Genomic DNA, 27,465 nt, shown 5'->3' with positions numbered 1-27,465 from the left:
AGCTGGGCTGTCGGGGGGCCGCGGCCGGCTGCCGGGGGCGCTCAGAAGCCGGCGCTCTCCGAGCTGCTGCGGCTGTTGTAGCTGGGGCTGCGGCTGGGGCTGCGGGAGCGGCTGTGGGGGCTGCGAGTCCGGCTGCGGCTGCGGCTGGAGCTGTAGCTGTCGTAGCTGCGGCTGCGGCTCCGGCTGTACGAGTAGGTGCTCAGCGAGCTGGAGGACGAGGGGCTGGGCCGGTAGTAGGGGATGGGACGCTTGCGGGCGCTGCAAATGGAAAAGGGAAGCGGAGTCAGGCCCCCGGAGGCCGCTCGGGGAAGGGGATCCGGCGCTGGACCCCCGGCACGGCCAAGCATCCACCCAAGGGCGGCCAAGCGTGCCAGCGGCCGGGCTCGGACCGGCTGCGCCGGGTCAGGATGCGGCCACCCGGCATCACCTCCCCTTCCATCCATCCTTCCATCCATCTATCCATCCATCCCTCTCGTCCTCCCCAGCCCCCTCCCCCGGGGTGTTAGTCCTGGATTAGGCAGCGTCGAGGGCAGAAAGTGAGCAGGTTAATGTGGCTTTTGTGTTTCCCAGACACCAAAGATTGAAAGCTGCTGAAAAAGAGACGTTCGGGATTAGCGGGAGGCGAGCCGCGGCCCGCTGGCGCCTGAGGATGAGGAGGGACATGGGCACAGTGGGGTGGGGGGGCACAGGGGGCAGCGACATCAGGAGTCGGCCCCTCGTCCCTTCTCCCAGCCTGGTGTTAGTGGGACCAGAGAGTGGCTGGGTGCCGAGGGCATCCTAAGGTGTGAGGAGACACAGAGAGGGCCAGGAGGAAGAGGAGGAGGAAGAGGAGGAGGAGGAAGGGGGAAGGTTACCCTGGGAGCCAGGCTGGCGGCGATGCTCTCCGGGAGGGACCTTGGGATGAAATGGAAAAGGAGAAGTTGGCATCACTGAGGTAGGACCACATGGCGGAGGGGCATGATGGGAACTGGGGACAGGGCAGGGGGGCAGAGAAAAGCCCTGGGGCTTCTGGCTGGGCTATGGGACAGGCAAGGGGGGCTGGGGGTGTTTCCCTGGCTGCCCCCTCCCCACAGCATCCTCTACGCCTCACAGAGATGGCTCTGCTCCTCCGGAACCCTGAGCCAAACAGGATCTGCCGTGCCCATCCACGCCAAGGATGGGGATGGGATGAACAGCCCCCACAGGAACCATGGGCTGTGTTCTCCAGCTGAGCCCTGCCACCTTCCTGGGGACATCCTGGTAAAACCAGGAGGGAGCAGGAGGGATGGAAAACCAGACAGCGGAACCTGGGCTGGGCTGGGAGCAGCTTCCCCAGCCCATTCTCTTTCCAGGGCATCCATCAAGGACAGCTGTGGGGAGCTCTAACCCGTGAGCTCTGCAGTGTTCCTTCTGTCCTTTCTCCTGTCCTCCCTCCTGACAACTTCAGTCCTGCTCAGGCAAAACAAAATCCCTCTCACGGGGAGGCAGAGCTGATTTCTGAAAATCCAGCCCCCCCGATCTCCCAGCTGATAGTGGGAAAGACAAATAGGTCAGGAAGGAGGTAATCTCGGCTCGGCACGGCCCCGCCGCCAGCGCTGCATCTTAACGAGGTGCTACATATGCGCACAGTGTTTCGTCTGGCACAAAATATTGCCTGTCTTACAGCTCAGGATCCTGAGGCAATGGGATCCCAAGGAGGAGAAACCAGCTTTTGGAGGGCAGGAGAGACGAGATTGCGGACGTGCGTATTGCTGGAGTATGCACAGGCGGATTAAAATTAATTCCTGTTTTCATGCCTCAAAATAGGAAGAGATCAGAAGGTCACGATATTGGAGGCAGTCTGGTTACCCATCTGTCTGGGCCAGCTGATTCACCCCAGTCATCCTCAGGGCTATCTGTGCATCCACAGAGTTGTCCATCTGCATGTCCATCTGTCCATCCATCCATCCATCCATCCATCCATCCGTCCATCCATCCATCCATCCGTCCATCCATCCATCCATCTGTATGTCCGTCTATCCATCCATCCACCCACCCGTCCATTCATCCATCCATCTGTCAGTCCATCCATCTGTATGTCCATATGTCATCCATCCATCCTTCCATCCATCTGTCCATCCATCCATCCTTCCATCCATCTGTCCATCCATCCATCCTTCCATCCTTCCATCAGTCCATCCATCCATCCATCCATCCATCCATCCATCATCCATCCATTGTCCATCCACCCATCCGTATGTCCATCCATCCATCATCCATCATCCATCCATCATCCATCCATCCATCCATCCATCCATCCATCCATCCGTCCATCCATCATCCATCCATCCATCCATCCATCCATCATCCATCCACCCATCTGTATGTCCATCCACCCATCATACATCATCCATCCATCCATCCATCCATCCATCCATCCATCCATCATCCATCCACCCATCTGTATGTCCATCCACCCATCATCCATCATCCATCCATCCATCTGTCCATCCATCATCCATCCATCCATCCATCGTCCATCCACCCATCTGTATGTCCATCCACCCGTCTCTCCACCCACCCACGCACCCTCTGGGGCCATCTGGCAGCAGAGCTCAGCCCCGGGCCATGGCAGGGGCTGTGGCAGAGCCTTTGCCACACGCCAGGACACACCTGGTGATCCTCCTGGGCTCCATGAAGCTGGGGGAGTCACGTCTCCGCTTCCTGATGGGGGAGTAGCTCCTGGAGCGGCGCCGAGGGCGGGCGGGATCGGGATCACCGTGTCGTGTTCGGGGCTCGTTGTCCTTCTCTCTGCACCCCGGGGAGGAGGAGGGGGACGGTCAGGGAACGGGCTGGGGTCCCGTGCGGGACACAGGGACACCCAGCGACAGCAGTTCCCTGCACGGATGACACTCCCACCTGGGGCTGGCGTTTCCAGTGTGACCGACAATGCCTTGTGACCCCTCCCTGGTCCCCTCCGGGACCACCCTGAGCCGCCATGTCCTCTGAGCCCACTGCTGGCACCCGCGGTGTCCCCCGTGCCCCGTTCCCCCGGCCCTGACCTGCTGGCTGGCTTTTTCGGCGAGGGCGAGCGGGAGCGACTGCGTCCTGCTCTCTTGTCCCGGGAGCGGGAGCGGGATTTGGAGAGGGAGCCGCTGGAGCTCCAGGAGCTGCTGCGCTGGCCCGGGCTGCGGGACGGGCTCTTCCTCCGCTCCGAGGCGTGCCGGGAGTGCTTGGCTGATGACTCCGAGCTGCTGTTGGGCCGGCCGCGGTGGTGCCGCTCCTTCACCCTGTCAAGGCAGATCCCAGCACCGCCTCGCACCCCGTCCTGGTTGGCAGAGACCCTAGTTCCCATAAGGAACACCTACATGACACCAGCTTTTGGCTGGGCTACATCCCTGACTGTAAAGCACAGGGCTTTCCTTTGCTTGGGACCCTGCATCCTGTGGGATGCTATAATCCCATGCTGCCTTCCAGGCACTGCCCTTCTTAGTGGGATAATCCCTTGCAGGGGTGACCCTTCCCACAGCGTGCTAGCACTGACCCACTGTGGCTCTTCCCTATCCCCATCCCTATCCCCAAGGTCATCCCTTCCCATTCCCCATTCCCCATTCCCCATTCCCCATTCCCCATTCCCCATTCCCCATTCCCCATTCCCCATTCCCCATTCCCCATTCCCCATTCCCCATTCCCCATTCCCATTCCCATCCCCATCCTGTCCTCATTGCCATCCCCATTCCTGTCCCTTTCCCATCCCTATTCTCATCCCCTGAGCGCTCCAACCCAACCCCTTTTCCCATCTTAGCCCGCAGGGCTTTGCCTGGATGGATTTAAGTTGCCCGCAGCGAGCCGCACCCCGAACATCCCGTGCCGGCTCCCATATCCCGGCGGGGATGACAGGACCCCATCCCGGGGACTCCCTTACTTCTTGCCGTGCGCGCCGTGGTTCCTGTCGGGGCCGGCCGGCGGGTGGTAGGGGTGGGAGCCGGCCGAGCCCTCCGAGTCGCTGCTGTAGCCGGCGGGGCTGAGCGGCGGCGGCGGCGGCTCCCGGGCGTTCGGGGGCCGCCCCTTGCTCTGGCCGCGGTGCCGGGACGGCGGCGAGGCGCTGCGGGAGCGGTGCCGGTGGCCGTGCTTGGCCCGCTCCGGCGTGGCCGAGCGGGGGCTGCGGGCGCCGTGTCGGCTCCCCCGGCTGCGGGGGGACGGCGGCTCCGTCCTGCCGTGAGCCCGCGGAGAGGGGGACGCAGAGGCCGGCCTCTGGCAAAGGGGGGGAGAGAGAGAGAGAGAGAGAGGAGGGAGAGGAGGAAGGGGAGGAAGAAGAAAGAAGGAGAAAGGGGATTTTAACGGGGGGCGCCGGGCCGGGGGCGCAGATCACAACGTCAATGCACATCGCATAAGGCAGGCTACACAGACGCTACTCTGCACCTTCCTGTCGCCCTCAACAACGTGGGTCATGCAAACCTCCGCATGCAAAACGCCAAAAAAATATAACTCAACTTAAATCGTAATAAGAAAACCCAGAGGAAAGGGGTGGGGTGGGAGGAGACTAAATAAATCCAAGGAAGCCCCAAGTCGTCGGGGAGGGAGAGCTCGAAGGGAGGGAAAGAAACAACCCCCTCCCCCAAAACACCTGGAGAGGGGATAAAGCAAACCCTGGTGCCCGCCCGCCCCGACCAAGAAAGGGGAAGGGAAAAGGGGGATAAAACCCAAACGAAGGAAGGAAAATGGGGAAAAAAAGAAAAAAAAAAAGGGAAAAAAAAACAAAAGAAAAAAAAATATGGGAGGAGGGAAGGAGGTACAGTGGGGGAGAGTAAATCAGACTGAGCCGAGGGGAAAGGGTCGAACCAAAGAGGGCTGGAGGTGATGGGGTCTGCTCACACAGAGGCATGCACATATATAGAGATATATGTTCCGATACGTGTAGTTTTTATCAATAGTACGGCTTTCGGCTTAAAACAAATCCAGAAACGAGGAAAAAACGGCACAGAGCGACAATGGAGGGCAAGGCAGGGGAGGGGGCCGGGGGGGCGAGAAGGCATAAAAGAAACCAACAAAAAAAGAAAGAAGAAAAACCATCCAAATAAAATCAAAATTTAAAAAAAAATAAAGAAATAACAATCAAAGCAAAACTTCACAAATGTCCTCGTTACTGAGATAAACGAATGTCTCTGAGCTCTTCCTGGGACACGCATTGAGCTGTTAGCTGTGACTCTGCAGGGAACTGCTAAGTCCTCATCAGCACTCAACACAGACTTTGCTTTCTGCTTCCTTTTTTTAAATTTTTTTTTTCCATTATATGCTTTTTTTTTTTTTTTTTTAAGTCCCTCTTGGTTAACATCCACTTACCAAAAAAGTGGCATTTCCTCCTTTAGTAGGTAAGGTATGAAGAGAAGGGAAAAGCGGGGCAATATAAGTGCATCATTAGATTCACAAAAATGCAAGAGAGAAAGAAAGAGCGAGAGAAGGAGGAGAGACAGAGACAGAGCCAGAGAGAGGAGAAATAAAACAAACCAACTCGCTTCTCCTACGGGGAGGGGAAACCTTGGGCCACCACCGTGGCCAAGCCCTGAGCCAGGCTCTCACTGAGACCTCAAGGGATTTTGCCCAGCCCTGAGGCTCCCAAATATCTGAGCTGCTCCTCTGAGCCACAAACGCTGCCTGGGTGTTCCCCCCGTCTTTGCAAACACCACGAGACCAAAAAGATGTGTGGAAAAGGCTCCTGCAACTCCAGTCCTGACCAAGCCGGCAAACCCCAGCTCGGGGGGCTTTGGGTTCTCCTTCCCCCCGGCCACAGCCCAGTGCCGGGTCCCTGAGAATCCCTGGAAGGGTGAATCCTGCACAGGGCATGGCTGAGTCCAGCTGAGGGGATCAGAGGGGGTTCAGGGATACCGGGGTGGTGCCAGGATTGCGCCACCACGCCCAGGGTTGGTGAGCCCTGCCCCACGCCATCCCCCTGCCCCAAACACACCAATGAATGGTCAGTGAATCCTTGAGGCTGAGGTTCTCTCCACCCGTCCCACTGTGTTCTCAACGCCACGTTTCTTCCCCAAAAAAGAAGGGGGCAGGTTGAAGGGCTGGGATTCTGGGAATCACCACGAAGATGCTGCAAAAGGGATCACAGACTGTTCCACACACCCTCACCCCTGTGTGCTCATGGAAAAGCCAATCCGTCCAGCCACAGAGCAGCAAGCTGCAGCCAAAATGGGGGGATTTGGGGTTTTTATTAAAAACCAGTTGCTGTTGCAATGGCTGCAGCGAGGCGGAGGCTGGCAGCGATGATCAGCTCTGCCCAGCTGCCCTGCAAGCACTGGGGGACGTGGATCTGCTCCAGGGGGATTCCCCCAGGGATGGGGGATCAGGGGAGCCCATGCCCAGCCCCACATCCCTGGAGAGGAACATTAAAGCAGAGAAGATGATGAAGAAGAAGAGGACGATGAAGAGAGAAAGAGAGGAGGTTCCTCTTTCCCAGGGCGGCATTTTGGCCCTGGTTGGCCATGCCGTGGGCTCCGGCTGTGGGATGCAGGGCTCCCACCCAAACCCTGGAGGCTCCTGCCCTGGCATGCAGGAAGGCAACAAAGGTGAAAGCATCCCAAATAAACCCAGAGAGTCATCCTAAGAGGGAAAACACACACTGGGCATTTGTGGGGATGGGACAGCCGGTGTGGGATGCTGTCCCCTGCCCCTGGGAGTCTGGGATGTCCTGGACCTGCCTCTCTCCATGCAGGAAGATCTAAACCTTTCCCTAATGCAGCCTCCCTCAGTATTTTCCTTCAGCTGTGTTTTTTTCCCCCTGAAGAGGGGCTAAACCCACACATCTCCCCAGATTTCTCATTTTTTACCCCATCCATCCACCCCAAAACCTCCTGTGCCCACTTCTACCGGTGACCACTGCCCCTGTTTCTCCCTAATTACATTCGCCTTCATTACCCGGCTGCTAATGGGGGACTGAAAGGGAACAGCAGTGCTCGGCCCCTGAATGAAAACGAACACAAATTCAGAGGGCTGAAAGACACAGAAATGCATTCTACCGACAGCACGAGGAGACGGGGAAGAGAAAAGGGGGGAAGAAAGAAAAAAATATTACGTGGACAGGGCAAAAAAAAAATATATAAAAATAAAGAACGTAAGAGAAGAGCATGGCTTTGCAGCTAACTGGGGAAAACCATACAAATTAAAAAAAAAAATTATATATAGCCACCAAAAAGAGACAAAATGAGAGACAGAGAAGGAGAGTGAGAAAGAAGGAGAAAGAAAGTCAGAAAGAGAAAATAACATTAAGTCAAGCTACGGTGCTTTTCAACAGGCTCATCTGCAGAAGTGAACGTGCAGAGGTGGACAAAATACCTACCTTCAGAATTGGCAGTGACAGGAATGCAATAATAAAAAAAGAAAACAATAATCTCCACATTTGGAGGGCAGAATGGGAAAAAGACAAGGACTCTTTAGTACGGCGATCCAGACCCCTCGGCTAATCCCGTTAGCTTTGCTTAGAATTTTTAATGTTTTTTCTTTTTTAAAATTGGTCTCTTTAGCTTCTAGTTTTTATTATCTTTTTGTTTGTTTGTTTGTTTGTTTTTCAATGGAAAGGCTGCCGCCAGCCGCCAAGCGGTGGGGCCGCTGCGGGGGGGGGGGGGTGGCTGGCTGGTGTTCTGTAACCCGATCAGGCTGCGGTTCAGTCTTAAAAAGTCACTCTAAGACATGGCAAAGTCCCGGACAACATGCAGGGAAGGCGATGGATGGAGGTGGGACACGGCGAGGGATGTCGGGTTAGGGTGGCCCAAAGAAAACCGGAGAGAGAGAGGGGCTGGAGGGTGCGTGTGGGCGAGGAGGAGGAGGAGAGACCCAGGAGGAAGGCTGGGAAGGCAGCAGGGATGGATGGAGACAGGACTGGGTATTTAAAAGGGAAGGGAACCGCGCAGCGCCCCGGGGCACCCCTGGCTCCCGGCGGCTCTGGGGGTGCGGGGGTGGGCACGGCTCACCCGGGGACGGGCTGAGCACGGAGATTTTGGGGAGTCTGCAGGAGGTGGGGAGGGAGCTGGGTACCGAGGGTGCTCAGCACTCATCCTGTCGGGATGCAGGATGTGGGATGGCCGCAGGGTGCTTGGATAACCCCGCACTGAGCGGCCTCATCCTGCAGCCGGGGAGGAAAAGCTCGCCACGGCAGCAGGATCCAGCCGAGGACACCGGGCAGTTGCCAATTTGAGGAGGAAAAGGGCAATTCCCTCCTTTGCATGTAGAGCTGCTGGGTTCTCTTCCCTTTTAAATTCCTTGTTCAAAATATAGAAAATGGAAATACAATGTTCAGCGGTCGTCAATATTTAGAAAACACATCAGATTTTTGGGGTTGTTTTGGTTGGGTTGTGGTTTTTTGTTTTTTTGGTTTTTGGGTTTTTTTTTTTTTTTTTCCTTCTCCACATTAACACACACAAAAGCAAAAAATTCTAGAACAACACGACGACGACGGGGTGGGGGGAAATAAAAATAAGAGAAATATATATCGTTTGCATTTCTGTACATCACAAGGGAAAAGAAAAGAAACCATGAGAAAGGAAACTAAAACAAGAGGGGTTGGGGGAAAAAGCACGTTTCATTGCCCTTCCCTCCCCCTCGTCCCTGCTTCTGCTGAGCAAGAAATGGAAGTGTATATTACCGTTTGGGTTTTTTTCAAATGGGAGGCTAAAGAAAAACACAGATGGGATTAAAAAGAAAAAAAAATAAAAAATAGAAACCAGAGAGAGAAAGAAGAGAGAGAGAGAGAGAGAGAGAGAGAGAGAGAAAGAGAGAGAAAGAGAGAAAGTCGTTGGAGAAAAGTCCCGCTGGTGCCGGGGAGCCAAGGGAGCTCGACGGCCTGGGCGATGCTGGGGTGCACGGGGGGAGAGCGGGGCGAGCCGGGCGCCTGGGGGGCGGCGCCGCGGCACCCGAACCCCCCCACGCCCCAGCCGAAACCACAGGAAAGAAGAAAGCAGAGAGGTGCCCCGAGAGGTGGGCAGGGTGCTGGGTGCTGCTGGGGGGTGCCGGGCTGGGGAGGGAGAGGGGGATGTGGATGTGGGGTCGGGGGCTCCTGGCCCCCTTTTTTGGGGTGCCCCTGGCCCTGCAGGTGTTGGGGTGTCAGCGTTTGGTGCTGCCAGCCCAGGGGTGACCCTGCAGGATTTCACCTGTGGGAGTAAAGTTCCCCGGGGCAAGTGAGGCTCCATTAGTGGAGCCCTGCTGCTCCCTGTTCTCTCAGGCCTGCCTCCAGCTCCCCTCAGCCAAAGCAGGCTCCTCACCATCCCAGCACTGGTTAAACTGGGGCTGGCCCTCCGGGCCCACTGGGTTAGGGCTTTGCCCCGCTCAGCAAGGGAGCAGCCCCCAAGGTTTCACCAAAACCCTCGGGATGCTGAGGCAGAGTTGGGGATGCTCAGCTCCGACGTCACCTTCCACGGGGACCTCAAGGTCCTAAAATCTGAACATCCATCATCAAATCTCCTCCAAACCCTAACTTGGCCAGACTGGGTATTGGGGTCCTGAGCGCTGGTGCTGACCCCTTGGCGCTAGGGAGGGTTGGTGTTAGCGGGCAAACAAGAGTGTTCCTGCTTTGGCCATTTCTTGGCTGCCTGGGATCGGCCTCAGGGAGGTGCTGAGCCCGGTGGTGACCCTGGCAGGTGATGCTGTCCTGCCGAGCCATCATCCCGGGGAGGTGACATCCGCAGGGCGACGTGTGCCTTTGGGGGAGGGATGAACCTGCTTGCTGCCCTGATCCCTGCCTCAGGGTGATGGGCTGGCTCCCCCAGGGAGATGGTGCACCCAGCGCGGGGTTGGTGAGTGCCGGGAGGGTGCAACCCGCACCCCTCATCTCCCCCGTGCACTCCGGCTGGGCAGGGCGGGGAGCCCAGCGAGTGGGGAAGGAGGGGAGAGGAGAGCAGGGGGGCAATCCTGTGGAGGGAGGAGGGGAGGGAAGCGAAGAGTGATCCAAGAAAAGCCTACGTACATCCGAGGGCTCCGGGAGCGGGGCGCCGTGGCTGTGGCGGCCGTTCTGGGCGCTGCCCTTGTGCCCGTTCTGGTGCGGCGAGGCCGAGCGCTGGGGCGAGGGGGAGGACGGGCTGCGGCTGGAGCGGGCGCTGCTGCCCTTGGGGCCATCCTGCCGGCGCTTGGGGCTCAGCCTGAGGGGAACAGCACCGTCAGCTGCCGGCACCCCCGAGCCCGACGGCATCCGGCTCCGGCAGAGCCGCCGGCTGCAGCCCAGGCTTTGCCGAAGCCAGAAATGGGGTGAGAATTGGTGCTTTCTGCTTTCTTTAGCTATGAATTGAAACCCCCTCTGGGGACCATGTTTCCAAACCTTCCAGAGATGCTGCAGAACCATCCCACTCCCTTCTACACTTGTCTCAGGGATGCCTCTGTCACCTGCTTGTGCCCTCCATCCCTCGGGGCCCCCACCCCTGGGACACCTCTGCCTCCCGCCACATAAGAGTGTCCATCACAAGGACATCTCCGTCCCTGCCCTCTACCCCACGGGGTCCCACCGCGGAGGCTGCGGGCTGTCGGTGTGCCGGTGGGGACACGTCCCTACCTGCCGGGGGATTTAGAGCAGCTGTCGTCGGAGGAGAGCGAGGCGCTGTGGGAGCTGCAGGAGCTGCGGCGGTGCGAGCGCCAGGCCGGGGACTCGCTGCGGGACCTGCGGAGAGGGCGGCCGGGGGCCGAGGGACAGGCTGAGCCACCGCGGGGGACACGCGGCGACACAGAGAGCCCCGCTCACCCCGCCAGCACGGCCCCTCACCTCTTGCGCTCTTTGTTTTTCTCTTTCCGTTTGTTCTTGGGGCTTCGGGACCTGCGGGAAGAACCGAAAGCTGCAGACGTGGGAGCGGGGGGCAGCACCTGGGGGTCACTTCCCAGCCCCTCGGAGTCACCGAGGCTGCGGGAGGAGCGAGGGGAAGGACCTGCCTGGTTTGGAGTTGGGCTCGATTGGGGTTCAAAGCGTGGTGGGGATCCCAGATGGCTTTGGGGGGGATTGTGGGGTCAGGTGCAGGTTGGTGAGAGCAGGCAGGAGAGAAAGGGGGGACTGGCTCTGCTTAGCATCCTCAGGGCTCAGCCCCATTGTCACCCACTATGCTTGTTTTGCCCTGTGCCCTCTCTAGCACCTTTTGTCTGTTCTTCACTCTTTTCCCCCTAAAGCAGTGTTGGCAGAGGGCATCTGCAGAGCAAGACAACAGCCAAGGTTTGCCCTGGCCATGGCTGCCTGGGACCCCCCTTCTCCACTGGGGGACATTTGGGGCCATGTGGGACCCCACAGTCAGCCAGAGTGGCCCTGGGCCACATCCGAGGGCAGAGGACACACAGCAGCGTCCAGTCATGGGGTGAGGGGGTCCATCACGATGGGCTGTGGGGAGGGGACAGCAGGAGGGCAGGACACAGGGGGTCCCTGGCAGGGGAAGGTGGCATCTGGTGGCAGTGGGGTGGCTCCTGGTAGCCGGCACTCTTACCTGTGTCTTCTTTTTTTTCGTGACCCCGATTCAGACCTAGGGGATGAAGAGGAGGCAGAGATGAAGGAGATACACTGACCTGGCCAGTGAGGAGCAAGGGCTGGGCACTCTCCAGGGATGATGAGAAGGACAGGGGGATGGCCCTGAGGTGGGCCAATGGATGTGACAGTGGCTGTGAGGAGGTGACAGCCCCATGAAAAGTCATCAGTGTCTATCCCTATCCATGTCTAAATCCCAGCCCAGCCCAAGGCCCTGAGCAGCCCCACCAGCCCCACTGTCCCCAGCCACCCCTGCTGTCCCCAGCCTGCTGTCATGTCCATCCTACCTGTCACGTCTGTGTTTCTTTCCAGTCTTCTTTTTCTTTTCCTTGCGGATGGGTGAAGAGCTGTCACAGCTAGAGGGGAAGTGGGTGCCCTTCAGCAGGGAGCCATGGACTCCCCAGCCTCTTCCCCCTGGCCCAGGGGAGTCTGGTCCCACCATCCCCAGTCACAGTGCTTCCTCTGGACCACCCATGGGATGCATGAACATTGCATGGCAGTTATTTCCTGGAGGATTTGTGCTAAGGGAGAGAGTTTTGGCAGAAGGGCTCTGGCTGCCTTCAGTTCTGGAATGCTCAAATCCTGCTGTCTCTCATTGCCACCTCGTGGGCTCCACAGCCTCGAGCAGGAGACAAGGTAGCCAATTCCCAGTGGGATTTCAGAGGGTGACAGTGGGTAGTAGAGGCCAGCCTGTGCCCAGTGGTCCCCAGAGGGGACCCCACAGCCCACCCAGCCCAGTGGTCACTCACCTGCGCTCTGAGCCGGGTTTCCTCTTTTTGCTGCCATGGGAAAGGCAGAGAAGAAAGGGACATTAGGGAAAGCATCCTGCCCACACAGCCAGTGCTACGTGGTGAGGTTTTGGGTAGATGGACCCTTCACAGAGCCATATCCTGCCTGGTGCTGCGCCCTGTGGCAGCGAGCTCCTTCCCCACATGGGCCAGGCAAGATCCCACCAGTGCATGCAGTGGGTGTGTGCACACACGTGTGTGTTGCGGTATTAGCACATGCAGATGCATTGCACCTCTTAAGGGTGCACATTCAGGGATGCACTGCCCCCCAAAGCGGGGGGACTTGCCCCTCCAGAGCCCAGGAAAAGGCTGAGCTGGGAGGTGAGCTGCCCTCCAGAGAGAGGGGCCAGCGCAGGGACAGCCGGGGACTCACCGGCTCCGGCGGTGTCCTGATTTCTTCTTCTTTTTCTTCTTGGGTGGGGGAGAGGTGGAGCTGCTCGAGCGTCTTTTCAGCCTGTGGGAGACAGAGGACAGGGCTGGGGAAAGAAGAAAGGACAGGTCTTTGGACTCTGTGTCCCTGGATGGGGACCCTGTGCCCAGCGGGTCCCCGAAATCCACGCAAACCTGTACTCGCGGTGGCCGCTGTCCTCGCGGTAGCACTCGGCCGAGCAGTCGCACTGCAGCAAGCAGCCCTCTCCATAGTCAGGATACTCCACTGCGTACTCCTCCCCATCCGCCCCGTGGTGGTTCTCTATCACACTGCCAAAGGAGGAAGAGCAGGATTAATTTGGGAATCTCCAGTCCCTGTCTCCCACCAGAGCAGCTGGGGCAGCCCCAATGCAGCTACAGGGGCTGGGGGACATTCCCTCTGCCACAGTGTCCCCAGGGGACCTCGGCCATGTCCCTTGATGTCCACACACAGTGAAGTACCAGGGTGGAGGTCTGCTCAGGGTCTTCCTGTGGCTCCAATCCCTGCAGAGATCCCCATCAGGCTGGCACAGGGACACTGTGAGAGTCAGGCCAACACCTCCCCACAGGGCCCAGCCTGGGCCTCATTCGAGCCCCTTTTGGCTTTGCTCAAGTGCTGGGGCTGAGCAGGAGGCTGGGTCAGCCCAGGCGGGTTGCAGGGCTAGATAAGGGTGAGAAGAGATGGCAGAAGACCAGCAGTGGAAATTTATGTGGGAACTGCCCAGGATGATCTGGGCTTTGAGGCCAGCGCCCCACAGTGCCACCAGCTCACCACTGGAGCTTCAGGCGGGTAATGGCCAGTGTCCCTCCTGGGGCCAGGTGAAGAAGGGGTGGGGGGATGTCATGCCCAGAGCCATCAGGGTCTCTCTCTCTCCTGAGTGACTTCGTCAGCATTAATTTTCCCCACTGCCATGGAAACCAGCATGAGGTTGCTATTGACTACCGGGGCTGTGGGCAGGGCTTGGCAGAGGCCTGGCAGCTGGACTAGGACAGACTCAGGAGTCTCTGCCCAACCTCTCCCTAATGCCCCCACCTCCCCGGTCCAGCTCTGCCATCAGCCCCAGGAGCAAACCCCAGAGGGAGCCTCTCATTTGCTCCTGGGTAATGGAGGACATCTCACTCATGGAGGGACAAGGACATCCAGGTGCTCTGGAGGGAAACTTAAGACATGAGGACAGGCTTGGAGTGTGCTCAGCACCACACTAGCTTCCCAAGGGAGATTTGCCCTCAGAAATCTGATGTGGGGTCCTCTGCCCTTCCCAGCCTGGAGGCGAGCAGTCAGCGATGCTGGTGCAGCAGTGCAGCCCCACAGATCAGTCCCTTGGCAGCCTGGCCATTGCCTGAGAAAAGGGAAGCTCCCAGTCCCAGACTGCAGATCTGACAGTGGTACACTGGCATCCTTGGCCACAGCAGGCCATGGGCTGTTTAACCTAATTAGAAATGTCTTGGACCGAAACTACGCACCAGGCACCCTCCCCCTAACCACGGACGATCGCTCAAGCAGGACTCGGGCCCCCCTCTGCGCCACAGCCACGGCTTGCTGGGTCCTCTCCAAGTGACTCCTGCTTTGGCTGTGTCCCAAAGGTAGGAGCAGCCTTTCAACCACCCACCCAGCCATGGGAAGGGGGAGAAAAGAGGCAAAGAGAGAAGGGAGCGGGGTTAATTCTCTGTGTGTGTCTCTGCTCCGTGAGCAGGCAGTGCTCCATGCCGGAGCCTGCTGCCAGCATCTCACCCATTAGCTCTGCTCAGCAGCTCAAGACCAGTCTTGTGCTGTTCCAATTATCCCTCCCTGCCCAGCACACACTCGCCTTTGTCTGCAATCCCACCAGCCTGTCCATCAAGCCCTCCTCTCTGGGGACCGGCTGTACCGAGCTGTGCACACAGAGACGGGAGCTGGGAGAGCACAAAGAGCAAAGCCAGGGACTCAGGTGGTCACGGCTCTGCTCGATGCCTCAGTTCTCCCTGGGGAGTTGTGCAGATGATGCTGAGCTCTCGCATTGGCTTTGAAACAGGACCAGCTGGTTCAGACTCATAGTCCCGGCAGCCAAGGAGCGAGCGGTAAAAGCCCAGAGCGGTGCTGGAGCAGGACCAGCCCACGAGATGTTCTGCCGAGCACTCTCCCCGCCACCACCAGGGCTGAGGCTCTTTATTTAAAGCTTATTTAACCCCCTTGTCCAGCCTCTTCATGCAGCACAGACCTTTGGCACACAGGATATTCTCCAGCAGCTCAGATCCCTGCTGCTTGAAGAGCCACCTCCTTTGGATGCAGCTCCTACCAACCTCCCCAAGCGCCTCTGGCTTTGCTCTCCTCCGAGCAATCCTTTGCTGTGAGACTGCTCCTTCCAGCTCAGCACTATTATTTATAGCCCTGGGGCTAATCTTTAATGATTACCCTCTGTTTTGCAAAACCAAGCCCGTAAAGGTGACAGCCAGGATAACCTTAAGGCACCTTTAGGCTTCCCCATGTGCTCGTTACAGTGCTGGCCCTAACGAGCCTGCCAGGAAGATGCCCTAGAGATGACTCCTGCCCCCACCAGCAAAGGCCATTTGTTAACACCTCAGACGTGATGCTCAGTGACCTGGGCAGGTTGGTTTTCCCCATGCCTTGTTTTCTTTTTCCTGCCTGGAGGAGGATCCTGAATGTTTCACGCTGCCCCAAGCCCATGTGCCCCATCCAGGCGGGGCACAGCCGTGTCCCTGTGTCCCACCCTGCCATGTCCCTGTGTCTCTGTGTCCCACCCTGCCTGGCGTGCCAGCAGAGTGGTGTGAGGGAGGCTCTCCCTGCTGCCACGGCTTCCCTGCCTCCCCCCTCGCCCTGATTTCCTGACCCTAATGAAGCATTAATATTCAGTGAACCTGCAGCATCTATTCCTGTCCCAAGTGACCTGGTTTCCAGGCTGATGGATGGTGCACGCTGGGCCAGCCATGCTGCCTGGGCCATTAAGCATTGCAATGATAAATCACCGTCGAGCTGGGGTGGACCCTGGTGAGGCTGGGGACAGTCCTGTGCAGGGCAGGAGCAGCAACTGGCATCTCCCCAGCAGGAGCTGGGCTGCTTTGGACACCAAACTTGAGCCCTAAGCCCCCTCCCAGGGCAGATGCAGCCCCCCAGAACCAGGCACTGAGAGGAGTGATTAGAAGCAGAGGAACAGTACAAGATCTCCTTGGAGAAGATTATTCCATGGGGTCCCTGCCCCTGGCTGGTGGGGTGAGCCAAGCATTGAGATCTTCTGCACTTGGGTTTCATCATCTGGGGACATGAGCAATGCAACGTTAGCCTATGCACAGCACCCAGAGGTTTCCAAACAACCACTGCAGGATAACTTTAACCTCTCCAGAGGTAGGATACTGCCTCAGAGGGGCAAATCCTGATTCCAGCTGACTGAACACCAACCAACCAACCAAGCAACCATCAAATCAAACAAACATTGACTCAAAGCCAACATCCATCCATCCATCCATCCATCCATCCATCCATCCATCCATCCATCCATCCATCCACCCATCCATCCATCCCTATATACCCTCTCCAGGTCCATCCATCTATCCAGTCATGCCTAGATATACCCTCATCCACCCACCCAGCTGCCCACTGACACTCAGAGGCCACCAAGGACGTGCCTCTCTGGGATGAGGCGCACACATGGACCAGCTGGAAGGTGCCTGACTTACATTTGGCGCCCGTGCTGGTCCTCCCTGGTGAGCACACCCTCCTTCTCCATCAGCATTTGCCGAAAGGTCCCCACTTTCTGCCGGATCTCCTCTTCGGAGTACCTGGATGGGCAAAGATGTGGTCAGGGCTGCTGTGGTTGGTGCACGGGCTCCCCATGGACCTGCTGAGGAACTCTTTGGCCTCTTGGGCCAATCCAAAGCGGGGGTGACATGGTGACATTCATCAGGGCCTGGAGGACGACAGGACTTCTGCTCAGTCCCCTGCCACCACTATGTATGTCCTCCTCCCCCTTGCCTGCTTCTTCCAGCAGTGCTTGGCAGAGGAAAGAACATCAGGAAGGGGGAAAAGAAAAGGATGACCTGAAGTTGCCGCTCCCTGTGACCTCCCCAGGCTTTGGGGCAAGTGCCCACCAAACCCCCCTGGCAGTGTCCCCATTGCAGCCAGTGATTTTGGGGTTCACTCCCAGCATCTCTGTCCCAGTCACGAGCTCCCCCTGCTCGTCCCTGTGGTGCTCCAGCGCCCTGAAAGCCATGCCAGCTCTGCGCTACCGCCGAGCGCTGACTCAGGCCGCTGCAGGGTTATTAACGAGAGGCACTAATCACTGTGTCCTGCCATCTGAGAACTGCCACTGCAAACCACGGCGCCCTCGCCGTCCTCAAGGTGTCCCTGGGAAGGGACAGGTGACAGCCATGGGTCCTGTGCCACATCCCGTGGCTGCACAAGGGCACCTGAGCTCCCTTCTCAAATATAAACATCCCAACAGAGGGATGTAGTGGAGTGACACACAATGCCCTTGGCATCATCCCAGGGGAGAGAGTGAAGGCAGAAGGACCTCGTGTCACCCCCATGCTGCCACCCTGGGAGGGAAGGAGTTGGGCTGTGTGTGTGTCCCTGTGCTCAGCCCCAGCCTCTGGAGGGGCTGCTCATGGCCCATCCTTTCCATCACATCCCACCAGCATCACTGCCACGAACCCAGAATACTGGATGCTGTCCCCAAGGCTGGCACTGCACACAGCCCGTGCTGGGGACAGTGATGGCCCTCACAGTGCTCTGGGTGCCCTGGGTGAAGAAGGGCACATGGCATCACCCAGCCCTCCTGCAGTGTCTGTAAAGAGGAACAGCAAGGAGAGGGGAATTAATATTAACAAACTCATTTGCACTGAAAGGCTCTCATTAATTCCCCAGCCAGAGTCCACACAGAAGGAAGGCTGATAACAGGGTATGGAGGCAGCCTGGCTGCTTCCTCTCACCTTGCAGCTGGGCATGAGGAACCCCAAAACCAGGGTAATGCCCCCAAATGCTGCTCTGCTCCATTCCCTCATGGCAGTGCACCCAGCTGGGCAGAGTGACCCCTCCACAGGGATGGAGCTGCCGGCCTCGGCCATCCCATGGACACCAGCCAGCCCACAGCAGCAGGAAGATGTCTGCCCGAGAGGAGCATTTGCTGCAGCACATCAAGAACACTGCCGGTGCTCTTGGAGAGGGGACATGAGGCCAAACAGGAGGTGACAGATGGGCCACTGCAGCTGGGCCATTAGCAAATCTGTGGGGGGAGGCCAAGGCGAGGAACTCCCCAGCACCTCCAGGGATGGAGGCAGGAGCACCACCAACCTTCTCCCTCCTGCATTCCCCTGCTGCTGCTTATAACCCCGTTGGAGGGGGGTTGCTTTTGCATTTAACAGAATGGATTTGGGAAAGAAAGAAAATATGCTGACACTTCTTTTCTGGACAAGGAATCCAGCCTGCAGGCAGGGAATAACAGCGCAGGCAGCCTGGAGCGAGCTACAGCACAGGCAGGAGGAGCCATCCGCCTTTAAGGAAACAAGGGAGTGCTTAAATCCCTGCAGAACCCCCTCTGCTGACACTCACATCCATCCTGGGGCTCTGCCCTCATCAATAACTCCCCCAAGGCCATGGCCAGGAGGCTGCCCCTGGTCCAGGCAGGAACCTCGGGGGTGCAAATCCCTTCTCATGGAACCCCCCTGAAAAGCCCCTGTGAGGAGGGGAAGAGCAGGCAGAGGATTAAGCAGGTTGACCAAGATTATTACTGTAATTATATTATCATTTTGGCGTATCGCCATCATCAGCATTATTAATAGCCTTAATAACAGCAAAGCAATTATAGCAATGACAACAATCCTGGTTGCAGTGTTGCTATTACCCACTGCAGTAACGATACTACCAGTAGTAAGATCCCTGCTAGGGCTCGGGAACCCGACAGGAGGCTCTGGGCTCCCCAAAGCGCCAGGTCAGCCTTATTTATTTCCATAATGACGAATTAGGAACAATCATTATTCCAGTCTGTGTGAGACAATTTAATTCTAGGTCACGCTTACACTCTTAATGAAAGCCTTGGCGAGGCCTTCCCTCAATCCATTTTCCTTCTCCCCAGCTGATACCAGTCCCCATCCACCCAAGTGTGCCGAAGAATTTGCTCCATCCATCAGGTTTTAGAGAGCTGTCAGAGGGATCGGGATGTTTGGCTGCTGCCAGAGACAGCACAGCCATGCCTGGCAGGGATGGGGGTCTCCTTTCTGGCCCCCCAGACTCTCCTGGCCACCCAGGAAGGGATGTTCCTCAGCCCCTCGGGTTTTCCGCTATCCCTTTGTTTCCCAAGGGGAGAGCAAAGGCTGGGGAGCACCTTGCAGTGCCTGGCCATGGCATTGGCAGGATGGGGGTCCTACCACCCCAAAACCGGGAAGGACAAGGAAGACAGGGCAAACAAGCCTCAGACCAGCTTCTCCTGTGACTAAACCCCAGCTTCCCTCTGGGATCTCACATCCCAGGCATGTGGGGAACAGGATAGGCGGCACTGATGACTTGCACAACCATGAGCAACTTCTCCTTCCTGCTTTGGCTTTCCTGCAGGACAAGCTGGGAGCCCAAATGTGGATTGACTTCCAAATGGGGACATTTGCCGCATCAAGGTACTTTTTAGAGGGGGAGAACAAGGTGCCCAAACAGGTCAAAAGGATCCCACCCCCCCATGTCCCAGCACTCACCCCTGCTCCTCCATCATCTCCTGCAGCTCCATGCACTTCAGCTCCACCCGCCGCTTGCGCTCATGGTCCAGGATTTCCCGGTGAGCCTTCTTCACCATGCTGGGCTCCACCAGCCTCACCTCCTCCTCGCTCTTGTGCCATGTTCCCGAGGCTCCGGGCTGGGGGAAGCCGTTGGAGGCTTCCTGGGGCAAAGGCACGTCGGCTCCATTGTTGTAGAGAGCCATGATTGCCTGGGAGGGAGAGAAAGAGTCAGGGTCAGCCCCTGCCCTGCTTCCCCTCTCACCCCATGTCAGTCCTGCTAGGACCTGAGGGTAAAATCAGTCTTGAAAGCAGGTTGATGGGGATAGTGACCAGGAGATCTCCCTGTACCTTGCTTCAGTTTCCTCATCCTCAAAGCAAGGCTGGGGCTACTCCTGTCACCATGACAGGAGGGCTGGCTCCTGGGACAGAGAGGAGGATGTTCTGCTCCGGCCTTGTACTGGAAAAACTTGGGTCTGTGGGGCCCAAGACTATACAGCAGCAGCAGGATGGGTGAGCAGGGGTCCCTCCCAGCCCCATGGACCCCGTTGTCAGCCAGTGTGGGCTTGGAGCAGAGCCAGGCATCCATCCTCACGGTTCTCTAGGGACCCAAAGACCTCAGATATCCCCTTGCAGTTCCCAGCTGCACTGTGTGGTTTGGTTGCAGTGGTGGAACATCCTGGTGTCTGGCTCAGGCAGCAAACATTCGCTGATGCTCCTGGGCCATGGCCTGGCACTCTTTGGCTGTGGCCTGGCACCCTCTGCCACAGCCAAGTGTGGGCTGTAAGGGGAGATGAGGATCCCCACCAGCTTCTGCCCCGCTGCCTTCTCCCTGCTCCTTCACCTTCACGTGTCTCTGCCTCCTCTTTCCACCACGCAGCCAACGTGTCCTCACTTGGCTCCAAAAATAACCCCTGGAAGAGGACAACTGTTCCTGAGCAGTGCTGCTGTGCTGTGGCTCAGGCTGATGCTCCTCGAGCCTGAGGGAGGAGACGCTCCCAAATCTTCTGGATCAACCAGACACAGCCCTCAGTGCCCTCAGGCCATCGGCGCATGGCTGAGCACCCATTCCTCGCTGTTCCTGTTGTCCCGCCCCAGCTCCCCTGCTCAGCGCTCCAGCCCTCTCCCGAGCACGGGATGCTCCCGCTGGAGATGTGCTGCCTTATCCACCAGCTCCACCAGGCTGCAGGTGGGCTTTACAGGGCCCTGCACAAAGAGAAACGATCAGGAGCAAAAGCGGAGCATCCTGCCTCATTCTCTGAGCTGGATTTGGGCTTGGAGAAGCAGTTTTTTGCCAGAAAGTCACTTGTCTGAGGTGTTTCTATCGCAGGGATCCTGCTGGAGAGGCTTTTCCAAGGATGGGTGTTGCCTGCACGTCATCTCCTGTGCAGGAAGCAGCCAATCCTTGGGTGGCTGACACGTGCTGCCCGTGGAGGATGGGGCAAACACTGGCCCAAGGAAGGAGGCATCCCTAAGCCCAGGAGAAACAGGAAGGACAGATGGACCTTGGACTGATCCACACTGTTTCAAGCTCAGGAAAGTCTCGCCGTTCCCAGTGTGCCGTTCCACCAGGATAGCAGGCAGTTCAGAGCTTTCCACGGCTGTGGACAGAGCCAGGGTGGGAATGCAGATCACCCACGAGGGGCTTTGATGAGGTTTCTTTGCTGTTTGAGGAGAGAAAATACCTCGGAGCCCTCCCTGGAGTTGTGGGGATCCCAACCTGACCAGAAGGCATCTGCCACCCCACAACATCCCCACAGGACATCCTTGACTTTCCTGCTGCCACTGGCTGCCCCACACAGTCATTTATCTCCTGACGAGCCTGCCCGGGGATGACAGCAGCTGAGTGCTTAATTACAAGGCTGTTTTTTTTCTTTTTTTTTCTTCGCCCCATTACTACCATGCAGAGAGGAGCCAGCAGCCTTTATTCCCGCAGAGGCACGGGGGAGATCCTGCTGGTGCAGCGGGAGCCAGCCAGGGCTCTGCACTCCTGGATGCTCATCCCTGCACCTGGAGGGTTCCCCGGTCCTCCCTTGGCTACAGCACCCGCATTTCAAACCCCATGACACCCCACAGCCCCGCTCAGCCCTCCCCAGCCCACTCCGTATCCCAGGCTGGAGAACAGAGAGATGCTGCAGAAAACCCTGCCTTGGGGGCTCCTCTCCCTCTTCCTCCCATCAGGACATGAAACCAAAAACCTGGAAGGAGGTAAGGGAAAGGGAGAAGCTCCCCACTTAGAAACATTCCCCCACAGATGGGCTCAGGGAAGGAGAGGGGAAAGGAGAGGATGCTTTCTGCCGCAGCCTCTGCTTGCTTGTCCCCCATGGGAATTCATTTTATCCTGAGCCCAGCAGTGGATAAATTCATTGCTGAGAAACCTTGGGAGTGTGCGGGATATAGAGCTGGGCAGGTGGATGGAGGCAAACTGGCAGCTGGATGGGTGCCTGTGGGAGAAGGCTGCATGGTGGGGGAGGCATGCAGATCCGCCAGGAAATGCTCCCATGAAAAGGATGAAGCTGGAGAAATCCCCTTGCACCCGGGGCCAGGAAGGTGGAGCTGGACTGGGGATTGACACGGTACTGCATCCCAGTGTCCCCTCAGCCTGGAGCAATATCCACAGTGGGAGCTGCCAGCAGCCCCCTGCGTCAGCCACAGCACGGGCAGGGAAACAAAGGAATGGGAAAAACCCACCCACAACCCTTCCCCCAGCTCTCCAAAGGGGCCACAGGCAAATCCCTGGGTGCCAAACAGAGCCAGCCCTACATTGCTGGTGACAATGGGGACAAGGCACCAGGGCAGAAGGAGCCCATGTCCCCCAGCTGGGTCTGTGCTCTCCCTGCCCCACAAGGAGAACCCCAGCGATGTCCTGCACTCGCAAGGGACAGCTCAGGGACACAGAGTGGCTGCCAGCACCACAACCTCAATCCATTGGCCACCACACAGAGACCACCCGGCTCTGCCAGCACCAAAATCCGCACCAAACCCATCAGCACAGCCCTGTCCAAACAGCAGTGGTTTCCCGCCTGGCTCGGCGCTACCCTGATAATGAAGAGGATGGTTAAATATTTCATTATCTGCAGTAATTACCCACGAAACATCAATCACTGGCAGCCGCTGCCCGGCTGCCTCGCCCAGAGGGAGAGGAGGCATCCTGGGGTAAGCCCTGTGTCTCCACACACTCCCAAAGGCTGCAGGATGTAGCTGGGGACAGTTGCTGGCATCCATTCCCACCTCCCAAATTCCCTTACTGCCACCCCAAATTCCCTTACTGCCATCTCAAATTCCCTTACCGTCACCCCAAATTCCCTTACTGCCACCTCAAATTCCCTTACTGCCACCCAGGAGGGCCCAAACCCCCTGGCACCATGGGCTGGAGCTGCAGGGGAGACTCCTGAGCAAATCCCTCTTTTCCCATATTAACCAGGCATTCGCCCACATCTTTTGGGATCCTGATCCTCCTCCTACTTGCCACTTTGGGCCCTGGGGAGGTCAATCCAGCTTTTCAGCTTGCAGGTGTTTTCTGATACCTGTATTAAAACTTTTGGAAGTGTTCAGAGATGCCCCATCCTCCATCCTCATCCTTATCTTCACTCTCATCCCCAAATTCCAGCCTCCTCCTCCTCATCATCATCATGTCCAATCACCATCCTTATCCCCATTCTCCATCCTCAACCCCATCTTCCATCTTCATCCCTCTTTTCCATTCTCCTCCTCCTCACCCTCCATCCCATGCCTGGGTCCCTCTCTCCCTCCCCAGCCACGCTGAATCACACCCAGGGTGTGTGGAGGACCTGGGCACCAGCTCAGTGACTGCCAGGACAGACAGAAGGACAGACACACTGCACTGTGCCCCTGTCACACAGCCAGCACAGGCCCTGCCAGCTCGGGGTGCAGGGCCCAGCCTCGCCATCCTGCCAGGGTTTGGGGCTGCTGGTTTCCAGCCAAGCTGTGAGTGGAGCTCACTCCCTGTGGGCTGGGGCGGCCCCAGGATGTGACCGTCCCCATGTCCCAGCCCTGGCGCTGTCCCACCTGGCCTTCGTCCAGCTCACGGGATCAGAGCTCCAGCCCGAAAGGAAAGAAGCAAAACGATGGCGAAAAGAGCCTTATTTCACCAAACTGCTTTGGCCCTTTTATTTCCCAGCCCAGAAGAAGCCCCTTCCGGGCCGGCTCTGCTGAAGTTCCCCCTTGGGCCCCGCTCATCCCCCGGGCCATGCCCGCAGCCCCGGGCGCTGAGCAGGAGCGCCGCAGGGCCCTGCCGCCGTACTGCGGATGGAGCCGCTTCCCGGGGGAAGAGGGGATGGCAGCGGGGGGGCGGCGGTGCCTGGATGTTCTCCCGGGTGCCTGGATGCTCTCCCGGCATCTCTCCCTCGCTGGGGAAAGGCGGCAGCGGTCCCCGGGCATCCTGCCCCCTCCGCGTGCCTCGGTGCTAATTAAAGCCGCCTCCGGCCGGTGCTCCATTAATTCTCGCCGCATCCAGCTGCACCAGCCGGGGCGGCCGTGAGCACTGGGATGCGGGCACGGGATGCGGGCAGCGAGCCCAGGACGGCGGCTCCCTGGTCCACTCGTGCGCTGAGCGTGCCGGAGCTCGGTCCCAACACACCGTGGACGGCCCAGAGGAGGTGAGGATGCTCCAGTCACTCCAGAGAGGCTGAGAGGGGTGGTCCCCATGGTTCTCCTGCCTGTTTGGATCTCATCAGGGCACGCCACCGACTGAAATAATAACCCCGTCCCCAAGCACGCACGGCCCCGTCCCAGGCTGCTGCCTGTCTGTGCTGTGGCGACAGCTGGGAGAAGATCTCTTTTTTCAGGACACAAAATATGCCAGAACACCATGGGCAGGCAGTCTGAACAGGCCAGGCCTCCTCTGAACACCCAGCTGGAGTTACAAGGAGGAAAAGTCCACGGTTGCTGCCATTAATTGGACTGACCTTCTACGGAGCTGCCTTCCAGTGCCAAAAACCATGAGTCAGACCTTCAAGAACGAGGAAAAAAGGCAAATCTAGCTTTAAAAGTGCAGCCATTCTGGGGCTCGTTAGCACTGCCCTCCAGCCCCAAGCCACAGGGATGATGCCCGTGGGAAGGGGCAGTGGGAATGGGGTGGTGACAGCTGTCCCAGGGCTTCCATCCCTATTTCCCCAAGCCCAGGGCATCTTTTCCTGTAGCTGCCCGACCACAATTTGACACTTCACAGACTTTAAAGCAATTAGTAAAGAATATATGGAAGCTGGCTGGGGGGTCAGGAGCTGCAGCTCCATGTGCATACCTACGTCTGTGCAGATATATATAAATACATATATATAAAAATATATATATATTTTAAAATAGATGAGGAGGCTGGTGGAGAAGCTAAACAGTTGCTAAGCAACTGGGCTTCTTCCTGGTTTGGGGATATAGGGATGGGAGAGCCAGAGTTGGGGACTGATCCCCCGCTGGACAAGCATCTCACAGGGGTGTGGGCACAGAGATCCCCTGGAGACGATCCAGGGAAAAGGGCACAAGGGAGGGTGAGGAGCCAGGATTTACTCCTGTCCCCAAAATGCCGTGGCTGAACCCCTCCAGCCTGAACCCCTTGGGCTGTTGGCTGTTGAGAAGCTCCATCCTCAGCTCTGGCTGGAGAAGAGCTGGTGGGAAAGGGGTCACACCATGGTAGGGAGCAGCCCCAGCAGCCACACAGTGACCCCATTCCTGAATCAGGGGTGAGGGAAAGGAGCAGCACATCCGCGTGGCAACAGCAATCCCCCCACGCTGAGGTGAGAGGCAGTGGATCCAGGTGATGGGTTTTCCTATGGGATCCCCAGCCCCAGACCCTTTTGGCCGCACTTTTCTCATCCCCCTGGGAATGCCCTGCCAGACCTTCCCTGAACGGAGGTGCTTAAATAAGGAATGGGGATGGAGAGGGGGAGCAGCCATGCCAGGTTTTGCACTTTTGGGGCCATTTGCTTTGCTGGGCAAGGAGTCAGGAGGAGGCACAGCCAGCTTGAGGCCCATCGCCCCTCCTCTGAGGAAGGGGAGTAATAACACTACTACAAATAAAAGCAGTTATTGAGCACATGGAGGAGCAGGGAGATGACTGTCACAATGAGGTCACCTTCCCCAGTGGGGACATAATCCTGGCAAACAGCCCCTGGGGCTGAGCACTGCAGGTAGAGGGGGGTCACAGCCAGTGCAGGGGGAGCATCCAGCTGGGAATCCCCCCCACCATCCCCCCCCCGTGGCTGGTTGGGTGGTTGTGTAACGGGAGGAGCTATTCCGGGGCTTGAGCACATTATATAAGCCACGGGCCACCTGGCTGGGGAAAACGGGAGCTGGGAGACAGGAAGGAGGAGGAGGAGGAGAAAGGGCTCTGGGGATTGGGGACCCCCACATCCGGCAGGCCCTCAGCAAGAGCACTAACCTCACAGCATGACCTGCACCCCGCAGGCATCCCCTGCCCAGAGATACGGGGTGAGGTCCCTCTGCTCCCTCTTCCAGCATTCTCCAGGACCTGCTGCCACCCACCCACCCACCACTGGATCTGCCCCTAGGGCACGAGGCCCTTTGTCCAGGGAAAAAGCATCAATTTCTCAGCACCAGGGACAAAGCCAACCAAGACTCCTGCAGCCCTCTGCCTGCCAAAAGTCTTGCTTGCCGTTCCGAACAGTGACCAAGGATCAAAGGTTCCCCTAAAATCTGCCCCATTTTCTGGCTCTGAAAGCCGCAGACATTCCCTGCAAGTGTTGTCAGGATGAGTCCTGGGGCAGGGGGAGGCAGGTGGGATGCTGGGGGGATTGAGGGGAAAGCAGGTGAGGCACAGAGGGTGGCACCGTGCGAGGCCATGCTGGCAGAGTGGGACAGGGTGATGTGTGTCTGGACACAAACACTGTCCCCAAAATCCCCCCCAGCGGGAGTGTCCCTGTGCTCCTGCCACAGAAGAACCCACATGCCACAGGGCAAGGAGACCAGAGAGCATCTGCACCCTCAGAGAAGGTCCTTGACGTTTGTTATCGACCTGAGACACCCAAAAATGCTGCCAGCCTCCAGGTGACCCCCTTACAACAGTGGGAGCACAGGCAAAGTGAGACACATCCAGTCTGGAATCTTGCTCTGGAGGGAATGAATGAACCTGTGTCCTCGGAAAGCCACCTGCTCCCCCAGAGCCACGGCCCGACCCCTCGCCACCAGCCCCCTGCACAGCACAGCCCGGACATCCCTGGGGACAAACCTCCTGATCTGGGAAGGAGAAGCACAAAACGCTCCCGAAAGACAAGCGGTTGAGTTGCTGCTGTGGCTCCCCGCTGCCAAGCCTTGCCCCCTCTCCTTCCCTCGTGCAACACCCGCAGGGTTTGAAATCTCATCAGCCAAACCCTCCCCAGTGTAGCCTGGGGGTCCACACAGCAGAGAGAAGGGCTTTGGGGACCTTGTCCGAGCCTCGTCTCCCCTGCACCACACAAGGCACCAGCATCTGCTGAGGGATCATCCCTGTCCCGTCCTTCCCAGTCAAAAACCTACTGCTGGAGGTCACCCACCGTCCCAGTCTCAGCCTGTCTCCCCCCAGCATGGAAAAGAGGGATGTGGGTGCCCCCCCAGCCACTCCCCCAGCACCAGGGAGCCGCCGGCACACCCGCGTCCCTGTGCCCCAAAAAACAGCTCAATCTCCAGACTCCTCACCCACCCCACACACCCCAAGGAGCACCAAACCCCACGGGGGGACACCCCTGGCACACCCCTCCCGGTGGGGTCCCCGGCTGTCCCAGCACCAACAATCCGATGCACGCCTCACCCATCCCTTCCACCCACGTCCCTTTGGAGACCCCGATCCCCAACCCCCTGAGGAGCAGCACCGCTCCCCCAAATCCCCATCACCGGGGCTCGTCACCCCCCTGCTCCCAGCATCACCGGAAGGGTGGGGGGGTGCTCCGTCCTCCCCCACCCCCTGCACCTCCCGGCGTGCCCCCCACGGCTCAGTGCGGTCCCACCGCCCCCCGCATCCCCTCCTCTCCCTTCCCGGCCCCGCCCGCCCGGTGCCGGCCCCACAGCCCCGGGCCCGGCCGCGCCTCACCTCGCCCCGCCGTCCCGCTGGGCCCGGCCCCGCTGGGTCGCTGTCGGCCCCGGTGGGTGCCCGTGGGTGCCGGTGGGTGCCGGTGGGTG

The 27,465-nt window shown here is 58.3% G+C and overlaps 1 protein-coding gene across 2 annotated transcripts; it reads right to left on the bottom strand.

The window, feature by feature from the left end:
• SRRM3 (serine/arginine repetitive matrix 3) lies at positions 1-27,465 on the bottom strand. 2 transcript variants are annotated; one of them, XM_040082452.1, is made up of 15 exons: positions 27,377-27,465; positions 19,321-19,550; positions 16,318-16,419; positions 12,802-12,936; positions 12,611-12,691; positions 12,199-12,228; positions 11,737-11,805; positions 11,412-11,447; positions 10,709-10,759; positions 10,502-10,606; positions 9,923-10,094; positions 3,884-4,212; positions 3,021-3,248; positions 2,632-2,769; positions 1-258 (listed from the first exon to the last, which is right to left on the bottom strand). In XM_040082452.1, exons 2-15 carry the CDS (start codon positions 19,542-19,544, stop codon positions 42-44), a joined length of 1,917 nt encoding a protein of 638 aa, XP_039938386.1. In that variant the 5' UTR covers positions 19,545-19,550; positions 27,377-27,465; the 3' UTR covers positions 1-41. The 2 variants fall into 2 exon arrangements, with proteins under 2 accessions (XP_039938386.1, XP_039938385.1); XM_040082451.2 differs by lacking the exons at positions 1-258; positions 2,632-2,769; positions 3,021-3,248; positions 3,884-4,212; positions 27,377-27,465 and adding an exon at positions 26,540-26,614 and having other exon boundaries at positions 8,958-10,094.

The sequence above is a fragment of the Hirundo rustica genome, chromosome 19, assembly GCF_015227805.2.
Source record: "Hirundo rustica isolate bHirRus1 chromosome 19, bHirRus1.pri.v3, whole genome shotgun sequence".
Classification (NCBI taxonomy): domain Eukaryota; kingdom Metazoa; phylum Chordata; class Aves; order Passeriformes; family Hirundinidae; genus Hirundo; species Hirundo rustica.
This window is presented reverse-complemented; position numbering and strand designations above follow the sequence as displayed.

Coding starts and splice junctions, on each gene's coding strand:
- SRRM3 (XM_040082452.1), bottom strand. CDS start 19,544: ATGGCTCTCTACAACAATGGAGCCGACGTGCCTTTGCCCCAGGAAGCC. Junction 16,420..19,320: donor GAGATGATGGAGGAGCAGGG/GTGAGTGCTGGG, acceptor TTGCCCATCCAG/GTACTCCGAAGAGGAGATCC. Junction 11,806..12,198: donor AAACCCGGCTCAGAGCGCAG/GTGAGTGACCAC, acceptor CTTCCCCTCTAG/CTGTGACAGCTCTTCACCCA.